The 25,253-nt window shown below is 49.7% G+C and overlaps 1 protein-coding gene across 1 annotated transcript in view; it reads left to right on the top strand.

The window, feature by feature from the left end:
• The window catches only part of GPC3 (glypican 3), a 246,051-nt gene that overhangs the window by 19,152 nt on the left and 201,646 nt on the right, over window positions 1-25,253 (top strand). Inside the window, exon 2 of the mRNA XM_014524665.2 lies at window positions 21,496-21,588. Coding sequence (XP_014380151.2) covers window positions 21,496-21,588 — 93 coding nt within the window. The remainder of the gene's footprint in view (window positions 1-21,495; window positions 21,589-25,253) is intronic.

Genomic DNA, 25,253 nt, shown 5'->3' with positions numbered 1-25,253 from the left:
CTTCTTAAGTTGGTGGGAGTTTTTTCCAGTGATTTCAGTTCAGGCAGGATCTTGCAGATGATGGCTGAGAGGCGCCTTGCGCAGGGTCCCTGCAACATCGAGGTGGGGAAGAGACCCGGCTAACCTGGCTCCTCGTTCCAGTATTTGCTTATTCCTCTGCCCTGCTCTCAGCACCGGGTCACTTGGGCCTGATCTTTGTCTCTCTTTTATACCGAGGCGCCTTCCTTGGCTTCATTTGAGTAATGCTTTGCACTCGGGTCGACCCAGAGTTGTTCCATGAGCACCAGTGAAGCGATACTGATGTGAACGAGAGGAGAAGCCAGCACCTTGCTTCTGACAGTGCTCGGTGACGCTTTCTGTTCATCGCGTCCTTTCCAAAGCCCTTCAGTTTTTTAAAAGGTTCCCCCCCACCCACACAGTTATATTGAATGATAATTCTTTTTAATTGCTAACATCTTGAGGCATTTTTGGATTGATGCGTTTTTGCTACTGTGGAAATAAGTGGTTTCACCGACTGCTCTTGCTTTTGCTCTTTTTGTTTTTTGTTTTTTTTTTCCCCTCCTTTTTGTGAGATCCACTGGGTAGAATAATAGGAAGAGAGAATGATCAGGGAGTTCAATATAACCACTGTCTTGGCATAGCATGCAGCTCTCCAGTAGGGGTAGAAAAGTTATTTCTCTCTCAAGATAATTTGTTTTCTTGCTCAACTCATCCCTCCTATGGATTTACTAAGGTAAACTATTGGCAGCGCTTGCTGGGGTTTGGGAACCACATCTGGAGAAAGGCAGGGAAAAAAAACTCCAAAACCAACCCCAAACTTTTGCAGCACTCTGTAGAGCAGCTGAAGTTATGCTAAGCGCCGTTTGCTTTGGAGATCCAAGATTTTATCCTTAATTCCACCCCTGCCTGTCACTCTGCTAAACACGCATGTTAGCAGTGGTGACAGCTGGAAGTAGCAGGTGGCAACACAACTAGGCTTTTCTCAATGGAGTCCTACGAAGCCAGACATTATTGGGAAGCTGGTAGACCACCGCGCACACCGGTTGCTGCAAACAGAACAAAACTATTCAAAATTTTGTTGTTTTTAATTCCTATTAATATTAGCCACTTAAAACAACCCTTCAAGGGGGGGGGGGGTGGGGAAACACCTTGGAAAATACCTTCTGCATTTAACAGACAAAAAAAATTCAATGTGAGAGCGGATTGAAGTTTCCAATAATTTTGGCAAGGAAAATACCCCCCAACATTGCTATTATTACTTGTTCCCTGGAGAAATTGATTCCTTGTAAAATATATAATCCTGTAACAGCATGCACGGAAATGAAGTTGTGGTGGAACAAACGCCTGGAACTGCTTTTGCATTGGCGTCCGTGTCGCAGGCGCCGCTGCGCTGTTCTCGGAGCTTACGTGAAATTGGGCACGATTACGTTGCTGCCGGATAGCCCGGTGCCGCGAGTTCCCTGACAGTGTTGTGATTGGATTGGTAATATCTTTTGAATCTGCTGCCTGAGATCTTAATGTATAAAACAAAGTCTCGGCATAGCTGAGGGAGGCACACGCGAGGGGAGGACTCTTGTTAGTGGGTTGGCTGGCGCCGTGCTTCTTCAGTGAAGCCCTGGCTACCCAGGTGTAGATGGAGACCGTTTGGGTTGACCTCAGCCGGGCCACGATTTTGCTCGACATCAAAGCCGCACCTTCGGGTGGACGTCAGCTCTGAGCCGACAGCCAGCTTGGGCAGCTGGTGTCCAGAACTGAACTCTTCAGAAGTATCTCGTGGCTTTATTTCTTAAAATGGCATTTGGCGTGTTAAGCTGCCTCTTCTATGGTGTAAGGTATATAAGTAACATTGTACTTCAGGGGAAGTATAATGTTACCTTGTACTTCCCCTGATCTTTGCACTAATGGAGTGCTTTCCGGACATGGTGCAAAAGCTTGGCTCTGGCGTCGTCCCTATATTGCATGCAAGCACGTAACTTCTGCAGAGCCCGGTGTGAGCTGGGTATGTGCAGTTGAGGACTTCCTTCAGCTAAGAGCATGTCAAATATGGAAAAATTGCCCCCCAAAGGTGCTGGGAAAGCGGTGTGCACCTGGAAACAAGTTCAGCAGACTGACAACCCTCGGTTTCCTACAGGAAGACTCGCAGAGTTGCCACATGTTTCTAATGGGGGAGCGTATCTTGGCAGGACGGCACTGTCCTGTGCGACGCGTTGCCACCAGACGTTGTGGGAGCAGGGGTTTGGAAAAACACGGTTTGTGCGGGGAACAATATGAAATGATCCCTGGGATGCGCATTTGCGTTTCAGATAGAAGGTAGCTCATTAGGTCCCAATGAAATGTGGATGGCATCCTCTGACACCGATATTACAGAGTCAAATACAAACAGTCTCGACTTGTAAATCTCCCACGGCATTTCTGACCTCCCGGGAGCTCTCTGGAAAGCGGCACCAATATGGATACGTGCGCCAGGAGATGTTCTCACCACTCCCCGTCCATCCTGCTTGTGCTGTTGAGCTGCAACACTAGGCTCTGCCTTTTGTTTCTTAGCATGATGGGATCCAGGCGAGCTGTCCCTTCCCTGTCATCCACACACGTGCCCGAGGACCAAGTGTCAAATGCATCCCGGCTCAAAAGAGAGAAACCACGGTGCAGCGGGGAGCAGGGTCTGAATGCAGCTGCCCGAGGGGCCACGAAGCGACAGGCTGCATGTCCATCTGCTTGCTCTCTGGGCAGCTGTCACGCCCCGCTATTAGAAACCGGCCCGTTCCTGGGGAGTGATGTGAGGCCACGAGGGCAGATGCCAGGCTCTGCGTCTTGCATGCACGTGCCTGTTGAGTGGTTCTTAGCGCTGAGCTGCATTCTGGTCGGGGAGGCTCTGGCCGGTGGTTGCAATCCCACTGAAATTAATTAGCAGAGTTTTTAGCCTAGTCCAGATTTCCTTTTTTCTCTCTAATGACAAGATGCCTCTATCCTCCAAGCAGAACTTGACCAACTCAGCTGTGGCGGGGGGCCTTGCTGGCTGCATAGGGTTAGAAAATGAAGACCTGACCCCCCCCTCTTACTGATTTTTAGAGGGGCCTTCAGGTATGCGATACTTGGATAACAAAAAATCCTCTGCTAATGTCACTTCCCAGGACAAAGATCTGTGCTCTCGTGTTGACGTTCAGCTTGTTCTTATCAGTCCGTCCTGTCGCAAGCAAGATTAATTAACCTAATAGATAACATTTTAAATAAAAAGGCTGCCCAGCTCAGAATATCTCTAGCTGTAGATACGTGTGGTGATGGTCCTTTTTGTCCCACGTTTATTATTACATCTTCTGTGATATTGGTGGGGGAAAAAAGACAAACTGCTTGATGTTATAAAGACCAAACAATGAATTTTCAAAGCCGTGCCTTGCTGCAGTGAAAGGACAAGCCACATAAAGCAACTTCATAACCTGCGAGTCCTATTTTTCTTTTGTTCTTTCTTTCTCCTTCCTTTAAAAAAAAAAAAAAATAAAAAAAACTTCATGTACAAAGAATCCTTTTTGAGGCTTGTGAAGATTAATATCAGCCTTTTGGAGAATGCCCAGGCATTGCTGGTTCTTGAATATGACCGTGGTCATTTTGCAAGCACACTTGTAGGATGGGAAATGCTTTGGAGAGGAAAGAAAAGGGCAAAAAAAAAGGAGGAGGAGGAAAAAAAAAAAAAAGAAATGTTAATATTACACATCTCTCTGCGGGAGACGACAGGAAATGAAGACTACAGATCCCTTTGTTTGTAAATGTTATTACTTAAGGTATAGCCATGTTCGTAGCAATTCTTGATGCTTCAGACCTTCCCCAGAGCATGATGCTCCTGTACCCTGTTAATCCTCGGTGGAGGCCTGGAGCGGAGTGCACTGGTGTATGAAGAAGAACTTGCCCTTTGTTTCAGGATGGGAACGGGCATTCATTTGCTGTGTTACTGGTGTCTGAGACCTAGGGGAACCTTATTATTTTTTCCTCTCTGTGTTTACTAAGACCAGGAGAGCGTCACACCGCTGTTTAAGGAGTCCACATTTTGGCGCCCTGCTCTACTGAGACTGGATTTTTTTTTTTTTTAGGGTTATTACATGACAAAAGTGAGTGGGTTGAATTTGGACTGGTTTTTTTTTTTTTTGTATCATTCCCTTTGTTTCCAAACAGAAGGTGGCGTGTTGGTTCCTAAACTCGCACACGCACGTTGCGTGTGTAAAGCTTTGACGTTCGTCGAGGCAAGGGAGAGCTTGCCTGGGTGTGCAGTGGGCTAGCCCAAGACCCTGCACACTGTCTAGGCATAACCGGAGTCCTTCGAGCAGTGATCTGTGCTGGCACATGCTATTCCAGGTGGCGTTTCCAATTTACCGTTGGAATACACACAGCTATTAAATCTTAGGGCTCGTTACTTTGCAGGATCTGACCCCAGGGTAGTGGGGGGACAAAAAACAGGATGAGAGATTACTGATCTAATGCATTTCTTCCAGCTCCAGGGTCATAATCCGAAGGGACGGGAGGGGGAAAAAGCAATGGGATCCGTGTATAGATTGCTCACCACAGAGAGCAGTACTTTGATTCTATGGAAGTAGGTTAGCTGGCATCATGGGGGGAAAAAACACCCTACAGGTTTCAAAAATCTAACTTTTAAAAATAGATTTAATCTTATTTCAAGAGAATAGTCCTAGAACTGAGGTCACTAGGTTTTTGGTTTTTTTTTCTTTCTGAGTTATTGCTTCAGTATTTGGTTCTTGCAAAGAACTGGACTGTAAAATGTCAGTCGAGACGTCTAGCACCACGTTGGGCAGGACACTATCGGTGTACTTGCATTTTCTCCAAAGCAAATCATTGTTTTTTCACAGTTTTTGAAGTTGTGTTGTTGGCGTTATTCCCTTGGACTTGAATGGGTAGTCAGTATTTGGGGTTTACAGGTTGTTTCTATTAAGAGATGCAATGGAGATGGGTCTCTCGTGTGCAATCCTGCATCCCAGGAAATGTATGAAGTCCTGTTTCTTTGAGCACAGGTAGGAATGAAGCAGGTTTGCCCCTTCCTTGCTTGCAAGGTCTCTTCCCAAAGACTTCTCTCTTTGCTTTCTCTCTCTTTTGATTTTTTTTCTTGCTGTTTGCTTGGCTTTGGGGCTGCTGCATTTTTGCCTCTTTGCTAGATGCCTCTGAGTGTTTGTCAGACACTTGTACGCTTCTTCCAATGGACAGTACCTAACCACATCTCTCCATCCACATTGCTTAGACTGTCCCTGTTTCTGGCTCATGGCTTGGGCAGTGGCTCTTATTCCTTTTAATTTCCTTACTTCAAAAAGGGGGCTTAATTGCTTCTTACCTTTGTCCTGAGCAAACAGCAGCTGTGGCATCAACTAGTTCCACTGAGATTATCATTACAGGAGCACTTATAAATGGAATAAGTCATCAGTTGGGGACCACAGTGTTTCAGGTTGGGCAGTTCAGCAAACTTGGCAAGGAATGAAATAAAAGGTGAAACCTTTCAGTAAATGTTTTTAAAGAGAATTTAGACCTATAAAAGGTAGGTGTAAAATGCTGGCATGGCCTTGGTTTGCTCTGCTGTATTGCAGCCAGACTCCTACAAAGCATAAGCAATGGGCCAAGCCATGAGAGTTATTCACCTTATCCCCCGTAAAAATAAATACAAATTGAGAGATCCGTTTTCATACTTCACAGTCGCGCAGTTCAAGGTCCTTATTCGGCAGGTGATAACGGCTGGGCTCTGTCCAGGCCTGCTACCTTGATCCCACCAAATGTTAAAACAAGTAATTGCTCTTTTATTCAGTTGATGAAGCGTAATGAATATTGCTGTGCCGAGGGGCAGAGCACGGCTGCCCGGTAGAGAGTTATGCTACTGCATGTTTAAAGACCCTCAACTGGTGTTAATCATTACGCTGCACTTCCTCAGCAGATGTTGACATTTGACTATTGTTCCAGAAAGAAATGTCAAGTTACTCCTGTTCAAAATCTACCACATACATTGTCAAACAGTCCATCTGCAGCTGTATTTATAGCTGGCTGCCGCCTTGCAAAAACAGCCTTTCTAAGCAGGTTTGCAAATGGGCTGCCGTGAGTTCATACGTGCATTAGAGACCTGCCTAGGTTAATTAATTCCCATTCCAGACATTATAACTTACACAAGTAGGCCAGCTGGAGGGAAATATTTTCTTTGAAATCAGTAATTACATGCATCCTGGGATCAAGTTTGGTTTTCTGCTACTGCTGAAGTCAGATGCACTGAGACCTCTGGCGTCCGTGCTCTGGTAGCTTCCTTCATAACCCTGAGGGAAAGAAGCCTAGGAGGAGCTGATAGTGGAGATTTTAAAGATCTAAACAATGCAAATATGTGGTTTAATCTGAGGTGCAGCGTATAGTCTTTTCCAAAATCCAGCATGAAAACACCTTGCATGGGTCTTGATCTGGGTGCTTTTGAACTCTTCCAGCATTTTAATCTTTAGCTCTTCCCCTGCAGCCTGCCTCTGCACCTTCCTGCTGCTCCGGTGCTTTGCTTCCAATGGAGAAATCATCTCAATGGACCATCGAGCAAGTGCAAACGTAACGTGCTCCATGCTGACTGCGGCATGAAAGCTTTGCATGGAAAGTGCTTCTCCTTAACTCGCTATCTGCCTAAAATTAGCACCTCCAAGCTATTTCCATCCCTCTTAAATATGTACTTGTAGCAAAAGATACTCCTGGTCTTCTGAATAACCTTTCCATCATGACAGTGCTCAAAGCGGGCAAGGTGGTTCACCCGGCATGTTTCTGGCATTCCCTAGAAACGTACCTCCATCAGGTCAGACATTACAGTAACCTCAGGGTTGCATCCTTGTTCCTTTCCATTGATGAAGGAGGAAACAAAGAAACTGCGGGGTGGTTTTCCATTGGGGTTGGCGTAGGGGGAGAGGGCTGATGCTTGCTTGGAGGAGCGTCCATTAAGTGGGCCGTTTCAAGGGAACCGGTGCCCCACATCCCCCATGCCAGTATATTGCACCAGTTTTTACATGGTATTTGAGCAGAGGGGGAAAGGATCATATTCTTACCTCTCCAGCTTCGATCGGCTCCTTTGTATATGGTACCGTCACCGGGAAGACTCTCAAGACCCAAAGGGCACTGCAGAGAAGAGGAGAAGAACCAAGGGTTGGACGTTCAATCCAGACAAACTCAACTGGGAAATAAGACTTGGTTAAACTACTTGCTCGGTTAGAAACCCACCGGGACCAAGGGGTGTTGTGGATTCTCCATCTCTTCTTCAAACCCAGACTGGTTGCCTTTGCCCAAATGTTGTTACTGGGCTTGACTTAGCCCACGGTGCCCATAGTCCTGGTTTGGCCTCTGAATTCTTTGGTCGAACCGAGGGTTGGGGTTGTCTCTTCAGGGCTTTGCAGGTGTTTCATAGTTTCATAGTTTCAGGGTCGGAAGGGACCTAATAGATCTTCTAGCCTGACCCCCCGCCAGGGCGGGAGAACAACCCAAAAAAAAAACAAAACACTCACCCTAAAAACAAAAACGGGACTCAAATGAGTCCAGCCAGGTAAGTATCCAGCCTCTTCTTAAAGATCCCCAGGGTAGGGGCCAGCACCACCTCCCTTGGAAGTTGGTTCCAGCTCCTAGCCGCCCTGACTGTGAAGTAGTTTTTTCGGATGTCCAATCTGTACCTCCTCTCCATCAACTTGTGCCCATTATTCCTTGTTATGCCAGCAGGGGCTAGGGGAAACAGCGTCTCCCCCAAACCCTTCTGGTTCCCCCTAGTGAGTTTATAGACGGTCACCAGGTCCCCCCTCAGCCTTCTCTTGTGGAGGCTGAATAGGTTCAAGTCCCGCAGTCTCTCACTGTAGGGTCTGCCCTGTTGTCCCCGGATCATGCGGGTGGCCCTCCTCTGGACCCTCTCCATGTTGTCCACATCCCTCCTGAAATGGGGCGCACAGAACTGGACACAACACTCCAGCTGCGGCCTGACCAGCGTCGCATAGAGGGGGAGGATCACCTCCCTGGCTCTACTCGAGATGCACCTGTGGATGCACGACAAGGTCCGGTTAGCCCTGCCAACCATGACCTCGCATTGTCGGCCCATGTTCATCTTGGAGTCAATAATGACACCAAGATCCCTTTCCGCCTCCGTGCTCTCAAGTAGGGAGTTCCCCATCGTATAAGTGTGCTGCTGGTTCCTACTACCCAAGTGCAGCACCCTGCACTTGTCCGTATTGAAACACATCCTGTTCCTGTCTGCCCACCCCTGTAACCTATCCAGATCCTTCTGCAATCTCTCTCTCCCTGCTAGCGTGCTCACCTCCCCCCAAATTTTGGTGTCATCAGCAAATTTAAACAGGTTGCTTTCCACCCCAGCATCAAGATCGCTGATGAAGAAATTGAACAGCGCAGGGCCCAGGACCGAGCCCTGAGGGACTCCACTACCCACCTCCCCCCAAGTCGAGTATGATCCATCCACCACCACCCTCTGAGTGCGACCCTTCAGCCAATCTGCAATCCATCTGACCGTGTGTTATTTTTTTTCTGGCAAGGTAGGCGAGTTAATATCATGCAGCAAAAAGCTATTTGCTTTATTTTTTCCAAAGGATTGTTGTGGTTTCTTTCTAAATGGCTAAATCCCATGTTCGGTTTCCTGGGAATGCCCTTTGGTTGGGTAGAGCTGTCAGGTAGCCAGCCCCGTTGCATAGTGCAGGCTCTTCGGTACAATCATTTGATCTGTAGGATGCTGGTTGTATCTGGTGCGTGTTTCTATCAGAGATGTTTGATTCATAGTGACAGGCGCTTTGGAAATGAGGTCCATGCACTAGGATTTCAATACCCTTGTTGGGCCCAGTCCGAAAGCCCTCTTTGCTGAATGAATGAAAGGATAGAAAATGGGACATTTTTGATAACTTTTTTTCCCAGTGAAAGAATCCGACCCCTTCATGACTGTCAGCCATAGCAAACAGTGACGTGATTTATATGTATTAATAAACTGAAGCTAATTCTTTGGAGGATGCAGGGACTTATCTGGTGTGTCCCACCTGGGTTGGCATCTGGGTGGGCATTAATATGACCTTCATCACCATCACGACCCATCCTCTCCCTCGTTCTTGGGGGGTTTGTCTGTACAATGCAGGTAACTGGTATCCCCTCTTACAGAAGTGAACCAAAGGCAATACGGTAAGTGCCTGTTTCTCTTTTACGGTAAAGCGTCGCCCTGCCACCTCCTCTCCGGTAGATCAAAATTGTCCATGCTTTCTCTGCCAGGGCGTCGTGCTATAGCCATCGTCGGCAGCAGGCAGGTATGAAGCTCACGTTCGTCGTGAAGCATCCAGCCGCTTGCCGTTCCCGACAGCAGTGTCTGCTGGAGCCAAAGCCAGTTTCGCCTCGTATTCTGGTCCTCGCCCGTGTGATTTGTCTCGCTGAAGTCCCCAGTAGATATGACACTAATGGGACGGCTCATTTAAATGAAAATGTCTTGCAAGGCTGCAACTGCTCCACTTGAAGTCTGGGGGAGTTCAGCCACTGACCTTGAAGGACCTGGGACTGATGAGAGCAGGAAAAAAAATTGAGGAGAAAAGTTCCTTTTGATTTCAAGCCTGTATTGTTTAAATTATTCAGACTTCTGTTAAAAAACAACCACTTGAATTATGCATTAAATTCCCCCTCAGTCTAAATGGTTGCAGTTAACTTGAAATTTCTGTAAAGAGCCTTAAGTGCCACTCATTCTGGGGTCCCTCTGCAGATGCTAGCCAAGTGTTTCCCAGAACTAAGCAATTTTTTTTCCCTATTGCATTTTAAATCTGGAAATTAACCCCCCCCGCCCAACCGTAAATAAAGGTGTGCACACACATGTGTGTGCTTGTGTATTTAATGTGTGTGTAAATATATATTACACACACAAAAAGTTTTATATAAACAAATGTATAACAAATATAAATGTTACAAAATTAAATACAACTAAGAATAAATATATACTCATTCTTATTTATATTGTTATTTAATGTATATTAAAAATATATATTTTCAATATATGTATTGGTTCCAGTGTTGCCAATCACTCTGAAACGATGAGCCCAAATCCCCTGCCCTTGTGCGACTAGTTACAAATCTCCCATGTTTTAACATAGCCAATGCTGGCTTATTTTTTTTATTTGCCTCTTGATGTCTAGGACTTCGGGAGTCAAGTTGGGAGAGCTAGAAATGCACTTTTCTCTCCTGTCTGACTCCTCCGGAGTTGGCGCTTCAAGACGAAAACACCAAATTCGGAGTAGAATCCCAAAAATTTCATCGCGGTCATTCGGCTGGTCCTCATGCCCCAGGGCTATTGCTGTGCTGGGGAGGGTCTTCCCACCCCAGCCTGGAGCATATCATGGCAGTGGAGTTTCTCCTACTAGGACCCTTGCCAATAATCGGAGAAATCCAACGAGTGTTAAAGCAAACGAGCCGCTCCGCTCCCTGGGCTGTGAGTTCTCATTGTCACCGCAGAAGGTTTTGACGGGTCAGAAATTTCTGTTGGAGACTCGTGTCAGAACGGGCTTGAGCCTGGCTCTCACTTTGGCTCTCCACTGCATTTACTTCAAGGCGAGGGTTTCGCTCCCCATTCAACAGGGGGGGAAAGAAGAGCCCTTCGTCTTGGACTCGAGTGCAAGCTGCCCCCACACCGCAGTTTGCGGCCCCTTTGACCAGCTCGATGCTGGCGGGTTGTGTCCTGGCGAACCGCAGCCCTGGAAAAGAGATGAAACCTCTCTGCATGAGCTGGCTGGCTCCAAATGAGGCAAAGCAGAAGATTTGGAGTGAGGTTCCTCTTTTAAAAACCCGCTTTGGGCTGATGTATACTGTCCTCCTCCATGAGAGAGGCCAGGCTTTTATTTCCCTCCGAACTGTGTGGCTGACAATACGCCGGGCTAATTTAGTTTCTGTTTGGAAAGCACTTTCAAACAGGACAAGTGCTGTATCTTACTGTTTGTCTTATTAGGTTATTTGGCTCGCAGGATAAGAAGGGGATTTGGATAACAACGCCCCGCGAGATCTATTAATGTCTTTTCACATGAGACGAAGGATGTTAATAGCAAGAACTCCAAAGGAAACCTCCTGCGTCACGTGCGGCTGACGGAGCGAGGGAGCTGTTGCAACGCTTTGTTATCTGGGTCACCTCTGAGACGGGTCAGGCCATTACAGCGGCGGGGTAGGAGTTGCTTGCCATTTAAAAAATAAAATGCTGGAAGTCCTGGGTTACAGCCTCGGCATGAGATAAGGCTGGAGCGGTGACGAGACATCCGTGAGCTACTGGGCAACGCCTGATGGCAAACACCAACTCTGTCAGTCGCCCTGTCTTAACTGGTAGTTTGAATTATTGCTCAAATGGGCACCTCGCGGTGAGGGGGATTCTGGTTCCTGAGAGTATTCGGAGTTGGCCAGACCTGGGTTCACCCATCTGGAGGAAAGGGGCCAGGTACTTGCTGGAGGCCTGTCCGCACAGGGCTCTCGTCCCTCGGCATCTCCTTCAAGCTGGCTGGAGGCTCATGAGTGACGCTGGACACCGAAGCCTTGTTCTTGCTGCTTCTCCATCCTCTACCTGGAGAGTGCCAGCGCTGTCGGAGCTGCGTGCCTTGCTGTGTCTTGGCATCTGTTGTGAATTTGGTCCGCTGCATAGCCAGCATTGCACATGGGCATTTACTCTGGGAGCCATTGGGAAGCCTGTCCGGCCGGCGGCTCTCGCTCCGACAATAATTAATCACTAATGAGCACTGGAGGGAGAGGGCTCTCCAAAACGCTGAGCTGCCTGAGGGAGCGATGCCCCGAGCTGCACAAGGGGGCTGATATTGGTGAGCTCGGCGTGTGCTTAGGGATGGCTTAGCAGCTGCCGTACAACCTGGGCCTGGGACATGCAATTCGCAGCACTGGAGCACGCTGGAAACAGGTGCCCTGCTCTCCTGGTGCATGGAGAAAGGCTGGAGATGGACCTTTGAAGACAGGGGAGCCAGGAAACTCGCCTTTCCAAGGCAGCTGTGCCACACCGAGAAGGAACATCCTTCCCATGCTATGGGGAGTTGGATGGAGATCTCCAGGCTAATGCCAGTTATACGAAGCTTCATTCCTGCCTCTGCAGGGCATGGCTAAGCATCCTGAATGGGTAGCAGGCTCCTGAGAGGCTCTTGTGTGCCCCAGGCAGTCAGGCCCGGACAAAAGCCGTGCTGGACAATTGCATGACCCGGGGGTAACAGGGTGCTGGAGAAGATCACAGGGGAAGGGGGTTAGTCCCTCCATGTGGCTACCGCAGGTGGGGGAGAAAGCTCAGCCCTTGCACTCCCTGCACCATTTGCACCCAAAACCTAACTGCACGCATCTGTTGGCAGCACTTTGCTAGGGATGCCGCCTCCTTGCTCATGAATTTCATTCCAGGGATGACCGCTAATTGCACAGCACCGTCATCAGCTCACCTGCTTTCTAGCACCCGCTTTCCAGGCACAGAACCGACTGCCTTGTAACCCCAGTGATTGAGCGCATCTATCCTCTACTGTACGTGTGTGCAAAGCAGGTCACTGCAAGGTGGAGCCAGCTAAGATGGGGTTAAGGTGGCTTTGCAATACCTGAGCCTGCTGCATGCAATAAAAATGAAGCCTCTAATAAACGTGTCATCGAGCTGGGTTCAGGAAGGAAGCGTTTATCTGCCCCGACTGCCGGCTGCCTGACTTCTGGGAGCTCAAATAAAATGGGACCACAGCGGCCGAGGCACATCTGGGACCAGACGCGAGAGCGGCACTGCCCAGGTTCTGCTCTCGCCTGCGTTGCCAAGGCCTGTGAGAGCAGCAGCACATCTGACTCGTGAAGTGTTTGATGAAAAAGGGCTAGAAAAAACGTGCACCGTGGCAGATGCCATCTTGCCCTGCCCTGCGACCTTCCCCGCACCTACTGCAGTGATTCGCAACCTCGTTAGACTCGAGCCCCCCTTGGAACGTGCCAGCTCGTAGTTTCACTTGGGTTTTTGACTATGGAAAATAACAGAGTGATCCTGCTGTTGCAAAGAACTGGGAGAGCAGAGCAGGGCAGAATGGTTTAGGCCCTCCGCATTCCTGTTTTGCCTTGTGAATGATGTGTAGGTGCCTGTAACCAAGCAGTGGTCGTGCTGCACAGCATCCTGCAGCCCCCCTTGCATGGACCTCGTGGCACCCCGGGATGCTGTGGCACGTGAGCTGACCTACTGGGCCCCTCGGGGACGCTTGCAGTGCCATCGTAGACATGTGCTGGCCGTCTCTGTGCTTGGCATGAACTTGGCTAAGCGGGGGGCTGATAGGAAGGTGGCTGGGGTGGACTGGGTCTGGGCCAGACCCTTGCCAGGGTCCCCGGGACAGTGCTGGTGAAGCCTGCAGCACCCCACTATCCATACCTGGGCTAGCGAGCGGAGAGCCACCGGTACACCTACTAGTATTGCAGCCGCTGAGTGCACACGCACCCACCCCGGAGCACCAGCCGGCACGACTTCCACCCACGTTGGCAGAGCTGGGCATGCAGCGGAGGGTGCGTATGTCCCAGCCACTGACCACTGTTTCTTGCAGGCTTCCTCTGTGTCGCGTTTCTTCAGCTTGGCTTCCTCCCAGCATGTCCAACCGAGGTGTCTCCAGGGCATCGAGCAGAAACCAAAGCAGCAGCAGGAGCACGGCCTGACACAGCAGCTCTCTACCAGAGGCCAGAAGGAGAACGTGCCTCTGCGTTCTCCTGGCATCTGGCGCACGCTAATCCGCCGCGGCTGCCAGATTCTGCTTGGGAAGTCGGGGCAGAGCTCCCGAGGTCCCTGCCCTCCTCGAAGCCCTGGTGCGCAGCAGGAGTCCTGTCCGGTGAGGCAAGCAAACGGTGCTTGCGCTGCCCTGTGCAGCTGGCTCTGCCGTGGGTTCGCAGTCCTGACTTTTTTCCAGCTGAGCACTGGAGCAATTTCCCCCACTCCTCCCTTAGCCAGCTGCAGTCCTGTTGCTTTCTTACAACAGGCAGCAGTGCTTTTAGCTCCCAGATGGGCGTGTTGTTGCTACCTCCAAAAAAGGTTTGGAAAATACCTGCCATGTGCTGCAGGGGGGCCGGACCCTCCCAGGGGCTCAGCTCCCCAGCTCATGCTTTGGAAACCTTGCCCAAAACAGTCGTGTGAGCCCCAGGGATGTATTGCCTCTGGCAGGGGGTAGATGCAGTCTCCCAGTGGTGGAGGGGACCGGCAAAGGCATTTGGAGACGGACTGAAACTTGAGGGGGGTTTACAACAGGTGACCTTGCAGGATCCCCCGATTCAACGATGGTCGTGTCTTTGTCACCTTCACTAGTTTCCGTTTCCCTGTTGCTGGTGGGTGCAGGGGATAAGGGAAATGGAAAAGGATATGGAGAGGGACGGGGCAAAAATAAAACCACACATTTCTGGTCAAGGTGAATTTTTTTTTTTTTTTTGGTTAAATAAATAATAATAAAATCACTGAGAACTATTTTTTGATGGAGGGCTTGGTAGGATGTGGGCTAGGGCCTAACTTTGTTGCTCGGTCTGCACCGAGTCGGACTTCATTCGTTCTGTGCTGGATGATGCGACTGTTGAACCAAAGCGTCTCGCTGACGTCCTCCAGTTTCCTCCAGGCAACAATGGGAGCTCAGCGAGCCTCTCGTTACGGGTGGAGAAGCCCCTGCCGTTCCCCTGGTCCAGGGCTGTGTTTGGCGTACAGATCTGCAAGTTTTTGACAGCCACCGGTGAGCTTTCCGTGTCCCCCCCACCAAGGGAGCAGGATTGATCGTCGCATGTTAAATTGGTGGTTTCTCATGCTTTTGATCCCAAGCACGACAAAGCATGATCCCGAGAGCTCAGCTTTGTTTTCTGGCTGGTGTAACCCCCAAGTCAAATGCAGGCTGTGATGGGAGCCGGTCCAGAGGATGAATCCAACATGCCTGCAAGCGGGACTCAAGCTGCTTTGTTTAAAGCCAGAAGAAGAACCGGAGCACCCTGGGTTTCAGAGCGCGTCTCGCAGGCTTTTGGGCATCTCGCGTGGAAGTTTCGAGCAGTTTAGTTGGACGCGACGTGAAACCAGGCCGAGAAACCGTCAGGGACAGGGAAGACAGGTCCGTGCTAGCTCCTGGGAGAGCCAAAGTTTGAGATTGCCACAGACTCCAACGACTAAACACAAAGCTAATAGATGTGCCATGCGGCGCTCCCGGTGCTGGGACAGCGCTCGCTGCTGCACCTTCTTGGGCCGTACAGACCTGGAGGTGCTGGAAACGGGTCGTTCTTGGCTTGCCTGGGTCTTTCCCGGGCTCTTCATCCAACGCCCCTGGGACAGCGGCACTTCTCCCGGGAGAAAGGAGAGGACAAGCACAAAAGGTAGTTGGGGAAGCGGGGGCGGGAAATGGGTTTTCAAAAAAAGAAAAACGTCTGCATTTTCATCTTCGGAGGAAACTTTGCAGGAAAACCTTAGGGAAAAAAATCTGCTGGAAATAAAGGACCATGTTTGACTAGTTCAAAGCCCTGGGGTGAGCCACTGCGATTCGCTTGTTGTATTTGCTCCTTCCAAAGGCTTCATAACGGGGCCGTGAAGGGCTGCTCTGGGCACGAGCTGGCATTGATCTGGTTATTTCGGTATGGGGCTGTGCTCACGTGGCTGCCGTTCCCTAAAGTGAGGGCGCGTCCACACACGACCTTCCAGAGGGGCAGCGAAATGGCTCTGAGTCCCCAGGGCAAGCGTCTGTGTAGGGCAGCCCCCCCGTGTCGTTGAGTGCCCTAGCAATCATCTGCCCTCGGTGTCACTGAGGGTGCCATCGGGGTCTCCTGGCCTGAATTAGCAATGACTCTGAGGCCGCGCTGTGAGCATAGAGGAGATGGTTTGGAGCAAAAGCAGAGATACAGGTCTTGATCCTTGTGCAAAGCAGAGCAAGGAGGGCCCAACCCTGCTCCCAGGAGAATCTCCCAGTTCCTGGCAGATGCATGAAGCCTGGTGTGGACAAGACCCCCCCGGATAATTTGTACCTTCTCTGTGTCTCTGACTTCGCATTTCTTTATTCTACCTCTTCACAGCGTTGCCTGGCTTTGGCAGAAAGAACCGTTTCTTCCACCGCTCTGGTCTAACTCACTAAGATATGGTCTTAAACGCGACCTCCTCGGCAGGCTTTGTAAAGCCCCGTCGGAGGATTCATGAGGTTATTAAGCAGCGCGCCGGCCAGGCTCGTATAGCTCTGCTCCTTGGGGTTACCTGCATCGCTCGCTCCCCCTGTCCCTGCAGCTATCGCCTCTCAGCAGTGACATATTATTACTTCTTGGTACTGTTGATCTCAGCACTTTCTACCAGGCCTTTGCTGTAGCATTACTGCTCCAGGCAAAATCCAAAGCAGCAGCTCTCCCTTTTGTGCTAGTTGCTGCTGGCCCTGCTACAGAGGCAGACTTGTTTCTTACCAGCCCCCCATCACCCCCGGTACTGCTTCCTGCCAAGTTCTCCCCTCTGAACAGGGCTCGCGTCTGCACCCCCGTGAAAGCAGCAGCAGCAAGTGCAAAGTCAAGGGCTTCAGGCAATGATTACGGATGGATGCTAGTACGTCAGAGAAGAATTGAGCCCTTTGAGGCTGCACAGGTCCTTGCAGGAGGATGGGGAGTGGTTCATAAAGGTGGTCACTGCGTTGCAGAAACACTCTTCAGGGGGGTGTTGGGATGCTGCAGGAACTTTGCTTGAAGCCTCAGTCCACCGTCTTTGGAGAAAGCTTTATAGCTGTGCAACTGGAAAGCGTCTGTCCTCACAGAGCCTGGCAGAAATGCTTCTGTTCTGTAACAGGTCTCTTCAAAGAGCATACACATATAATATTAAGTATTAAAGCCACTAAATAAGTTATAAATCAGGACTTAGTGGGGTGTCTCTGCAGAGGGGGAAAAAACATTTCGGGAAAGAGAGTAGAATGAATCCCAGCACTGTTTAGCAGCAGAGCTTTTTATAGTTGTCTTCAGGTCTCCTGTGAATCCTATCTCAAATTCTGTCTTATCCACGATGTCTCAGAGTGAGACTTTTCACTCACATGAGCACATCCCGCGTCCACGTGACATGTCTTCAATCGGTGTGCAGTCTTGGGTTTTATGGAGATCGCTTCTTGCCTTGCTTGATAGACTACAGCAGGGGGTCTCGAACTTCTTTAGATTTAGGGTCCTCCTTGTTGCACCCTCCGAAAATGCCAGCTTTTACTTGTTCCTTGACTATGGAAAGGTAATAGAGCCATTCTGCTGCTGCAAAGGACTCAACAGGTCAGAATATTTTTGACACGTCGGATTCTTATTTGAAATCTCTGGGTTTATCTAGTGAATCACGGATAGGTGCTAATATTGAGTGGCACCCTCGAAAGGATCTCATAGCACCTTGGCAGAGAATTGCTGGACCATAGCATCTACTTGGCAGAGAATCGCTGGACTATAGCATCTCTTAGCTCTTGCAAAATTTTAGTTTTTGTAAAGCATAAACTGAGTTTTTAGTGCACTGCGTACTCCACACTTGTGTGTGTGCAAACCAGATTTAAATTACACTGGGGTATGTTCTTCTGTCCATACCTGAGAGTGTCTTTTGTGCAGTGGACAGTGCTACGCTTCACCATTGCTCCAGGCACTCATGTTCCCAAAAGTTCACATGAAGACTTTGTGCAGCGCCGTTTCTCACCCAACATACCTTGCCCTGACTTGCCTGGAAGAGCTGATGCCACATCGATCAGCCTGACCTTGTAATTTTGGGCAATGCTTTATTTTCACACGCGGATGCCTTGTGTTTATTGCTTTCTGAATGATCCCACGGCGGAGTCTTTTCACTTGAATAATTGGTGACAGATAACAAATGAATAGAGCAGCTTGGAAAAACATCTACCCTGTCATCAGAGCACAGCAGCTTTTCTTTCAGCTCCACTGCCCGTGTTCTTGGTCCAGGGCTTGAGTCTGTACTGCCTTCCTAGCTCAGGCTTAAATGCTTGATGGCCTCCCGAGATGGACCTCTGTAGATGGTCACAATTCAGGGTAGCGCTGGAGTATTTCCTAGACCTAAATCGGCAGTGCAGACACACTCATCCCTGTTATCCCCCGAACCCTTCCCTGGATGGACCTCCCAGAGAGCTGCGATTTCATTTCCTAGTGCCTTTGCTGCTTCTAGACCTGGCCAGGGAGAGGTTGGTGCCATGTGGGCAACTACCAGCCACTACATGATGCCACGAAAAGTGGGAGGAAACATTAGCTACGCATCTGCCCCGGGAGAGTGGCGTTTTCCATCAGATGGTGTGTATTGCTGGAGATCTTTTAAACTGTCTTCCCCCTTGTCCACACAGAGGCACTGCAATCCCCAGCACCCACAGGATGTGGAATAAAATGGAGAAGATTAGCTGGGCATAAGAGCTGACCCCGCGAACCACGCTGCGCTTGCAGCTCTCATTGCTTTTAGCAGGCTCCGCAGCAACTCAAGCAACGCCCTGCATCAAGGCTATACTTAGGTCAACAAGATTATTATTAGAACAAGGAAGCCAAAGTAAAACAGACCCAGCTTATGGAAAGGGTGGTACCTTTTGGGGCACAGCACTGAAAGCTCAGGGATTGCACAGAGCCTGGAGTCGGAGGGGAGAACAGCTGCCCTTTTCGGCTACACAAATGCCCCTTGTCTTGGTATCCCGGTTGTAGCTGTACTGGTCTAGAGGAAAAAGCAATCGGGGCTCATAGGAGAGATGATATCTTTTATTAGACCAACTGGATTTTTGCAAAAATTTTTATTTAATTGCAAGCTTTTCTCAGATGCCTCGTGAAGCACCCGAAAGCTTGCAATTAAAGAATTTTTTTTTGCAAAAGTCTAGTTGGTCTAATAAAAGATATCACCTCTGCCATGAGTCCTGGTTGCCTTGTCTGGGTATGAGCATAAAGGGGCATCGGTGGTTCTGGTGACCTCCACGTACAGAGCTTGTGGGGCTCTCTGGCTCCCCGAGTGCAAATGAATGCATTGGTGACTGTGTGGTATTACTGGGGAACATTATTGCCCCGTCCCCCTTTTTTGGTTTTGATCATTGTCTCTGGAGTTTTCCCCATTGGAGACCATCCTATGAGCACTTGCTAAGATGGGCCGTATGCCATCCTGCTTCTTGTTAACAAGAGTCTTGAGGCAGGTAGATGATTAAATGATTATGACGAGGCAAATTAACATCCTGGATGGGAGACACAGACCTGCTCTGTCTACGCTGCTGCTCCGACTTTGGCTCTGGTCTGGGACACCTTTTCCTCCAGGGTTCGCTTGCAGTTGCTCTGCCAGCAGAAGAAGAGAGAGCTGCTCTCTGGGAAGAAAGATGGTTTTGTGATTCAGGCAATGGAGGAAGCCTCAAGAGAAACGGGTTCAGTGCCTCGTACCTGCCGGTGGCTCCCAGCACACCTCACCCGGGTTTGAACCAAAGTCAGTGGAGAGGCTCCCAAAGATTTAAATAGGCTTCAAATGATACCCTCCATCTCTTTGTACCTCAGGGCTCCCCTTCGAACTTGGGGGTGATAATGCCTCCTTTCCAAGCTCTTCCTGGCAGCAACTGCCTCTTGCTATGTGAATGCACAGTGCTCATCAGCCTAGAGCATTAATTGTGCATGGCCCTTCTGATGGGTTATTCTGATGTCAGTAAGAAAAGGGAGAGGAAAGTGAGTTGGTACCTGGAGCGAACAAAAGGGTGCTGAACAGAGGACATGTATGATGAGGCCTGAAGCATGATGCTGTATTTTTGTGGGCCACTGATGGCCTGGAAAATGCAGCATTGGTCATGCTCCTAGCTTGTGAATGGACAGACATGGAGACTGATCCTGGCAGTCTCCTAAGCAACTTTATCTTACCGCTCTAAGGAAAAGTCCATATGTTTGCAGTGAACGCACTGCTACAGCTAACTTTGGAGACAGCCACAAAATAGCTGCTGCAGCTGAGCTGGCCTGTCAGACTCAGGTGTGATCTTGTCCCTAGATTTTACTATGCGTTCTCATCAGCTTTAACATATTATTAATGTGAATTTGGGTCGGTAAGTAAATTGCATTTTTGTAGACCACAAAGTTCTGTTGCCAAGAGAGCGTATCACGGATGCCGCTGCAAAGCCAGATCTTGTAAAGAGCACAGGAATCTTTTCCTTACTTGATTAGAAAGACAACAGCATTCTCGACTCCCAGTAGGTACCAAAACGCTGTCTCTTCTGTATTGAACAGAATTCCTCGCTGTAATTGCATGATTTACAATGTACTTATAGGGACCGGCATAAGCATGCTATGCTTAAGTGAGATGTACACATCAGGCATGAAAATGAATACATGATATGCCTGAAAACCTTATAGACAACTATAATTTGGACCGTAAACACATTATGGATTGCAGTATTGTATATAAAGCAGTGCTTCACTTACCAGTCTTTGCTTTTTGCAAGTCAATGCAACTGGTTCCTTATTAAACCACAGCATGATGACATTTTAAAAGCAATGCTGTACATGAAAAGCAAACTGTTGCATAAACATGGTTTTGCTTCCAACAGCTTATCAATATGTTAGAAGCAGAAGAGGCGTGTTAGGTACTTGTATTAACTTAGGGTTGTTGGGGTTTTTTGGGGGGGTTTACTTGCGGAACTGGGAGGAAGGAGAACATTTAAGGGTATATTGACATTCAGGGTATGTTGTCAGTCCTTTGCTAAAGTTGGTAAAGCTATGGCAATTTGTGCTAGATGAAGATGTACCCCTGAGATGTCAAAGAAATTCCCAAATTGCTCTAAGTTCTTGCAAGTGCTGGGCTTTTAGCTGTATGGCTAAGGGAAGTCTTGTTAGGCATGCTTACTGGATGCAGTGAAAGTACAGTAAGTAGTGCAGGCTGCAGACAGAAAGAGACGCAGACAATCCATTAACCAATGAGACAAGCAGCACATTTGAGATTATTAGTCTCATATCCATAATACATTTCAACAATCTCTCCCTGGCAGGCATTTCCCAGGAACACGCACACAGGCCAGACTTTCATTTTTCAGTCCTTTTGAAAATTTGAGAGTAAAAAATAAAAGCTGGGAGCAAGCCATTAGCAATAATTTGATTCTGTATTTGCAGTGGAAATTTTAAATAGATTTTTATCCATCCCTCTCCTTCTATTCAGGCCCTAATTGTTTCTCTTCCTCTCTTTACTTGCAGCCAAGTTCAGGGTTGAGGTGAGTCTGCCGGCAGGGGGTGGAGAGATCTCGGAGAAGCACAAAGGACTGGGGGGAAAAGTTGGAATTCAGTTCTCACGTGTCCTCAGCACGCACAATTTGGTTGTGCTGCAGAGTCCTGCCTGGAAAACAAGGCGCCTTTCCTATAAGAACATAAGGGCTGCGCTTGTGTCTTGCAAGTTCAGGAAAGCCATGGATGAAGCCAGCTGAACTATATGCATTTGGCAAATTGGATCTTTCCCCACCCCCATCTGTCCACAAACAGATCATGGCTACAAATTAATATCAAATGATTTGGTGAATAATTTATGCAACCACATCCCATCTAACGGCTTGGCTGTGCTTTTCCTAGAGTATTCGTTGGAGTTTATGATGTTCAGGACTTGCTCCGGAGCTGGTCCCCATGACAAACCCCACGCAGGCTGGAAATGGTTAACGAGCCATGGTGAGTTGTAGTGTTACGGGGATGGTCCAGGGCAGGCAGGCTTTTTGTGACACGTGGCATGGGGCAGAAAGCAGAGCTGCAGATAGGGTAGGGAGCGTGAAGAAGAGCAGCAGATCGGGTGAGGGAAGGGGGTTGGAGTGGCTCTTGGAGGGGGGGCATTGAGCTTAATTTGAGATGAACTTTGCTGCTGGGAGAGATGTTGGACAAGTTTTCAGGCATGAATTGCCCTTCCTCAGGTCTGCAAGAGGGGCAGATACTGTCTCAGGCAAACCCCCAGCAGAACCAGGCCCATGGGGAGGGGTGGCAGCAAGAGGCTGAGCTGGGGGAGGGAGGCAGGGGGCAGGGCGAAGGGCCTGGGGGTACCTGACTGCTGGCTCAGGAGTCCTTGTGTTCATTTTGATTGGCACTGAATCAAATATGGACCTGGAAGGAGGATGAGCAGGATGCTGGAGGAGGCAGCGAGCAGTTCCTGGGCTGGGGAGATGGGCTAGCTCATTGCCATCGCCTCAGGCACGTGGCGTTTGTCTAGCACCCTGACTGCACGGCATCACCGTCCAGACCACGTTGCCCAATGCACAACAGACCCCAAACCTCTAGGGAAGAAAGTAGCTTTAAATCCAGTCCGTCGGTCCCCCGGTGCCAGGCTGGCATGACAGGACCCCTCAAGCCTTGCTTTGTCCCAGCCTGGCAGACTCCCTCCACACCAGCATGGCCTGCAGATCGTTTCACCAGCACCACAGCCCTGGTCTGCCGCCTGTCCCTGGGGAGGCTGGATGATGGTGGGCCACTGCCTACCCCTGCTTCTCTTCTGGTCCATGGCCAGGACCTTGCTCCCGTTGTTTCCAGACCTGCACCATGTTTTGTTGCATCAGGGTGTCTCTTGTGCAGCGCTTAATTGAGGACTCCTGTGCTCTGCTTGCCTGGCCGGGCCTGCTTTCTCAGCCGTCAGAAGGCTGTCTGCAAATTCTCCAGGATCCTGTTGACACGCTCCAGCTCTTCTAATAAGCCATAGCAGTTTCTGGTTCATCAGCTGTTAAATACTCCCAGCTGCTGCAGGTTGTTACAGGAGAGGCAGGATTGTGCTCTTGGCTCTGCCACTGATCTGCCGGGTGACCTCAGGAGAGTCACTTTGCTGCTCCATCCCTCTTTGTGCCCTGCGCCGTTTGGTTTGTCCTGTCTCTTTAGATTGCCAGAGCAGGGTCTGTCCCTGCCACGCTGGGCCTTGACAGGCTCTTGCAATGCAAACCCTGATGAGTAGGTAACGGGTAACCAGTGCTGGGGGTCTGGCTCTGGCTCTGGCTTGGAGTTCTGGGTCTACTTTTCCACGCCAGCTTCCTCCTCTGCAGGACAAGGGCTCTCACCTGTGCCGCCAGCTCCTTCAGGTTTGGAAGGTAAAAAAAGAGCCAGGAGTTTAATCTTGAATCACAACATTGATGCTGAGGAAAAAAAAAAAGGTGATGTGCCAAAGGAACAGCGTGGGTGTGTGCGCACGCCTGCATGCCATTACTATCCGTATGCAAATCAAATAGGAGACAGCAACTAAGGAGGTCCCGAGGGCTTCAAAGGAGAGGAAGAAACAAGGAAAAGATTTGTTTATTTCTGGAACGACAGAGAGCGAAGGCCTGACTGGCGAGACGTGCGTGGCGGTGCGAACATGGGGATATTTATCCTTCAAATTCTAGTCTCTGCTCTGCAGGTTACGGGGAGGAGTAATGGCTCTCTCCCTGCCTCAGCTAGTTCTCGGTCCATTATGACTCCTAATTTTACCTTCTATTCCAGGGGAATTATCCACATCCTTCTTTCTGTGGTATAATACGCTGGATCCCGATGATGCATGTGGACACGCTTTGTGCATGTGCAATTGCTGCACTTAAACACCCAGTTGCAGCAGTGCCCAAGCACTCTACCTGGTCATTTAGACACGTGGGTTATTCGTGCACAAGCATGCAAGCTGGATTCTCATGTCAGTATTCATTGCAGGCTCTTTGTTTGTGGCAGTCACAGAAACAGCCTTAAAAATTATACAAGATCTGCTTATACAAGAGCGATCGGGGGATTAGAAATAGCTATCCGGTACAGTGCCTAACCCTGAGTGCTGCTCCTGCCCTCTGTGTTCGGTGTGCACCGGGTCCTAGCTATTATGTGTTTACGTGAGCTTCATTTATTGAAGCATTTATGTAAACCTACTTATGGATTTTCTGGGGAATTTTTTGTGGGGGGTGAGAACTTTTCGTATTCCAGGTCAAATGAGCCAAATCAGTTGCAAATCCTTTTGACTGAGCAAAACTCAATCCGTTTAAACGCCATATGTGGTGCTACAACCGGCAAGGATGCTCCCGGCTTGAGATGCTCCCAAATCCATTGGCCGGCACCCTATGTGCAGACCTAAGCCTGGAGGGTTGGCGTTCGGATGCCCCCAAATCTCACATGCCCTTAACCAAAGGCCACAGGAGCAAGCTGGGGAGCAGCCCCCCGTTTCCATAAATCTGAGATCCTCCCGCTGGAAGCTGGGCCCTGGGCAGCTAATGACAAGACTTGTAGGGCGTCCTGCATCGGGCAGGGGTGCACCCTCCACTACGCACTGCCGCTTAAATCCATCCCAGTACAGGTGACAGCGCTACATCTTCGCCTGCAAAAGGCCGAACAGGAATTACACTGGATCTGAGCCGTGGTCCGGAGGGGGCCGATCCTGCCTCAAGCAGGGGTTGGACTAGATGCAACCTCCGCACATCCCTTCCAGCTCCGCTTCTTTAGGATGTCAATGATTTCAAGGATTATGGATGCGTCTTGGATGGGGCTGATCCTACCTCATTGGACTCGCTGTGACTTCTGCAGTCCCTTCCAGCCCCACCTTTTTTTAGGATGTCAATGATTTCTATGATGATGGATGCATCTGGGATGGCTTGGATGGGGCTGATCCTACCTCATTGGACTCAATGTGACCTCTACAGTCCCTTCCAGCCCCATTTCTTTAGGACATCAGTGATTTGTATGATCATGGATTTGTCTGGGGTGGTTTGGATAGGGTGATCCTACCTCACTGGATTCACAGTGGCCTCTGCAGGTCCCTCCCAGCCCCACTTTTTTTAGGACTTCAGTGATTTCTGTAATGATGGATGCATCTGGGATGGCTGGGATAGGGCTGATCCCACCTCACTGGACTCGCTGTGACTTCTGCAGTCCCTCCCAGCCCCACTTTTTTTAGGACTTCAGTGATTTCTGGGATGATGGATGCATCTGGGACAGCTTGGAGAGGGCTGATCCCACCTCACCCAGGGAGCGGGACTCGAGGCGAGCTCCCCAGTCCCTCCCGGCCCCACTTCTTTAGGATGTCAGTGATTTCTATGATGTTGGACGTGCCTGGGATGGCTTGATCCTGCCTCATCGGACTGGCCGGGTCCTCTCCAGCCCCACTCCTTTAGGATGTCAGTGATTTCTGTGAGGATGGCGGTGTCTGGAGTGGTTTGGAGGGGATTTCTGTGAGGATGGCGGTGTCTGGGACAGCTTGGAGGGGGCTGATCCCACCTCGGCCAGGCTGGAGCGGGGCTCGAGGCGAGCTCCCCAGCCCCACTTCTTCCTTCCCGCGCGGGTGGCCGTGCCTGGGCCGGGCTCACCGGAGGAGTTGCGAGCGGCAGCCCCGCTTGCGGGGGCGGGGGCCGGGGCCG

The sequence above is a fragment of the Alligator sinensis genome, unplaced genomic scaffold (assembly GCF_000455745.1).
Source record: "Alligator sinensis unplaced genomic scaffold, ASM45574v1 scaffold1567_1, whole genome shotgun sequence".
NCBI classification, from domain to species: Eukaryota; Metazoa; Chordata; order Crocodylia; family Alligatoridae; genus Alligator; species Alligator sinensis.
This window is presented reverse-complemented; position numbering and strand designations above follow the sequence as displayed.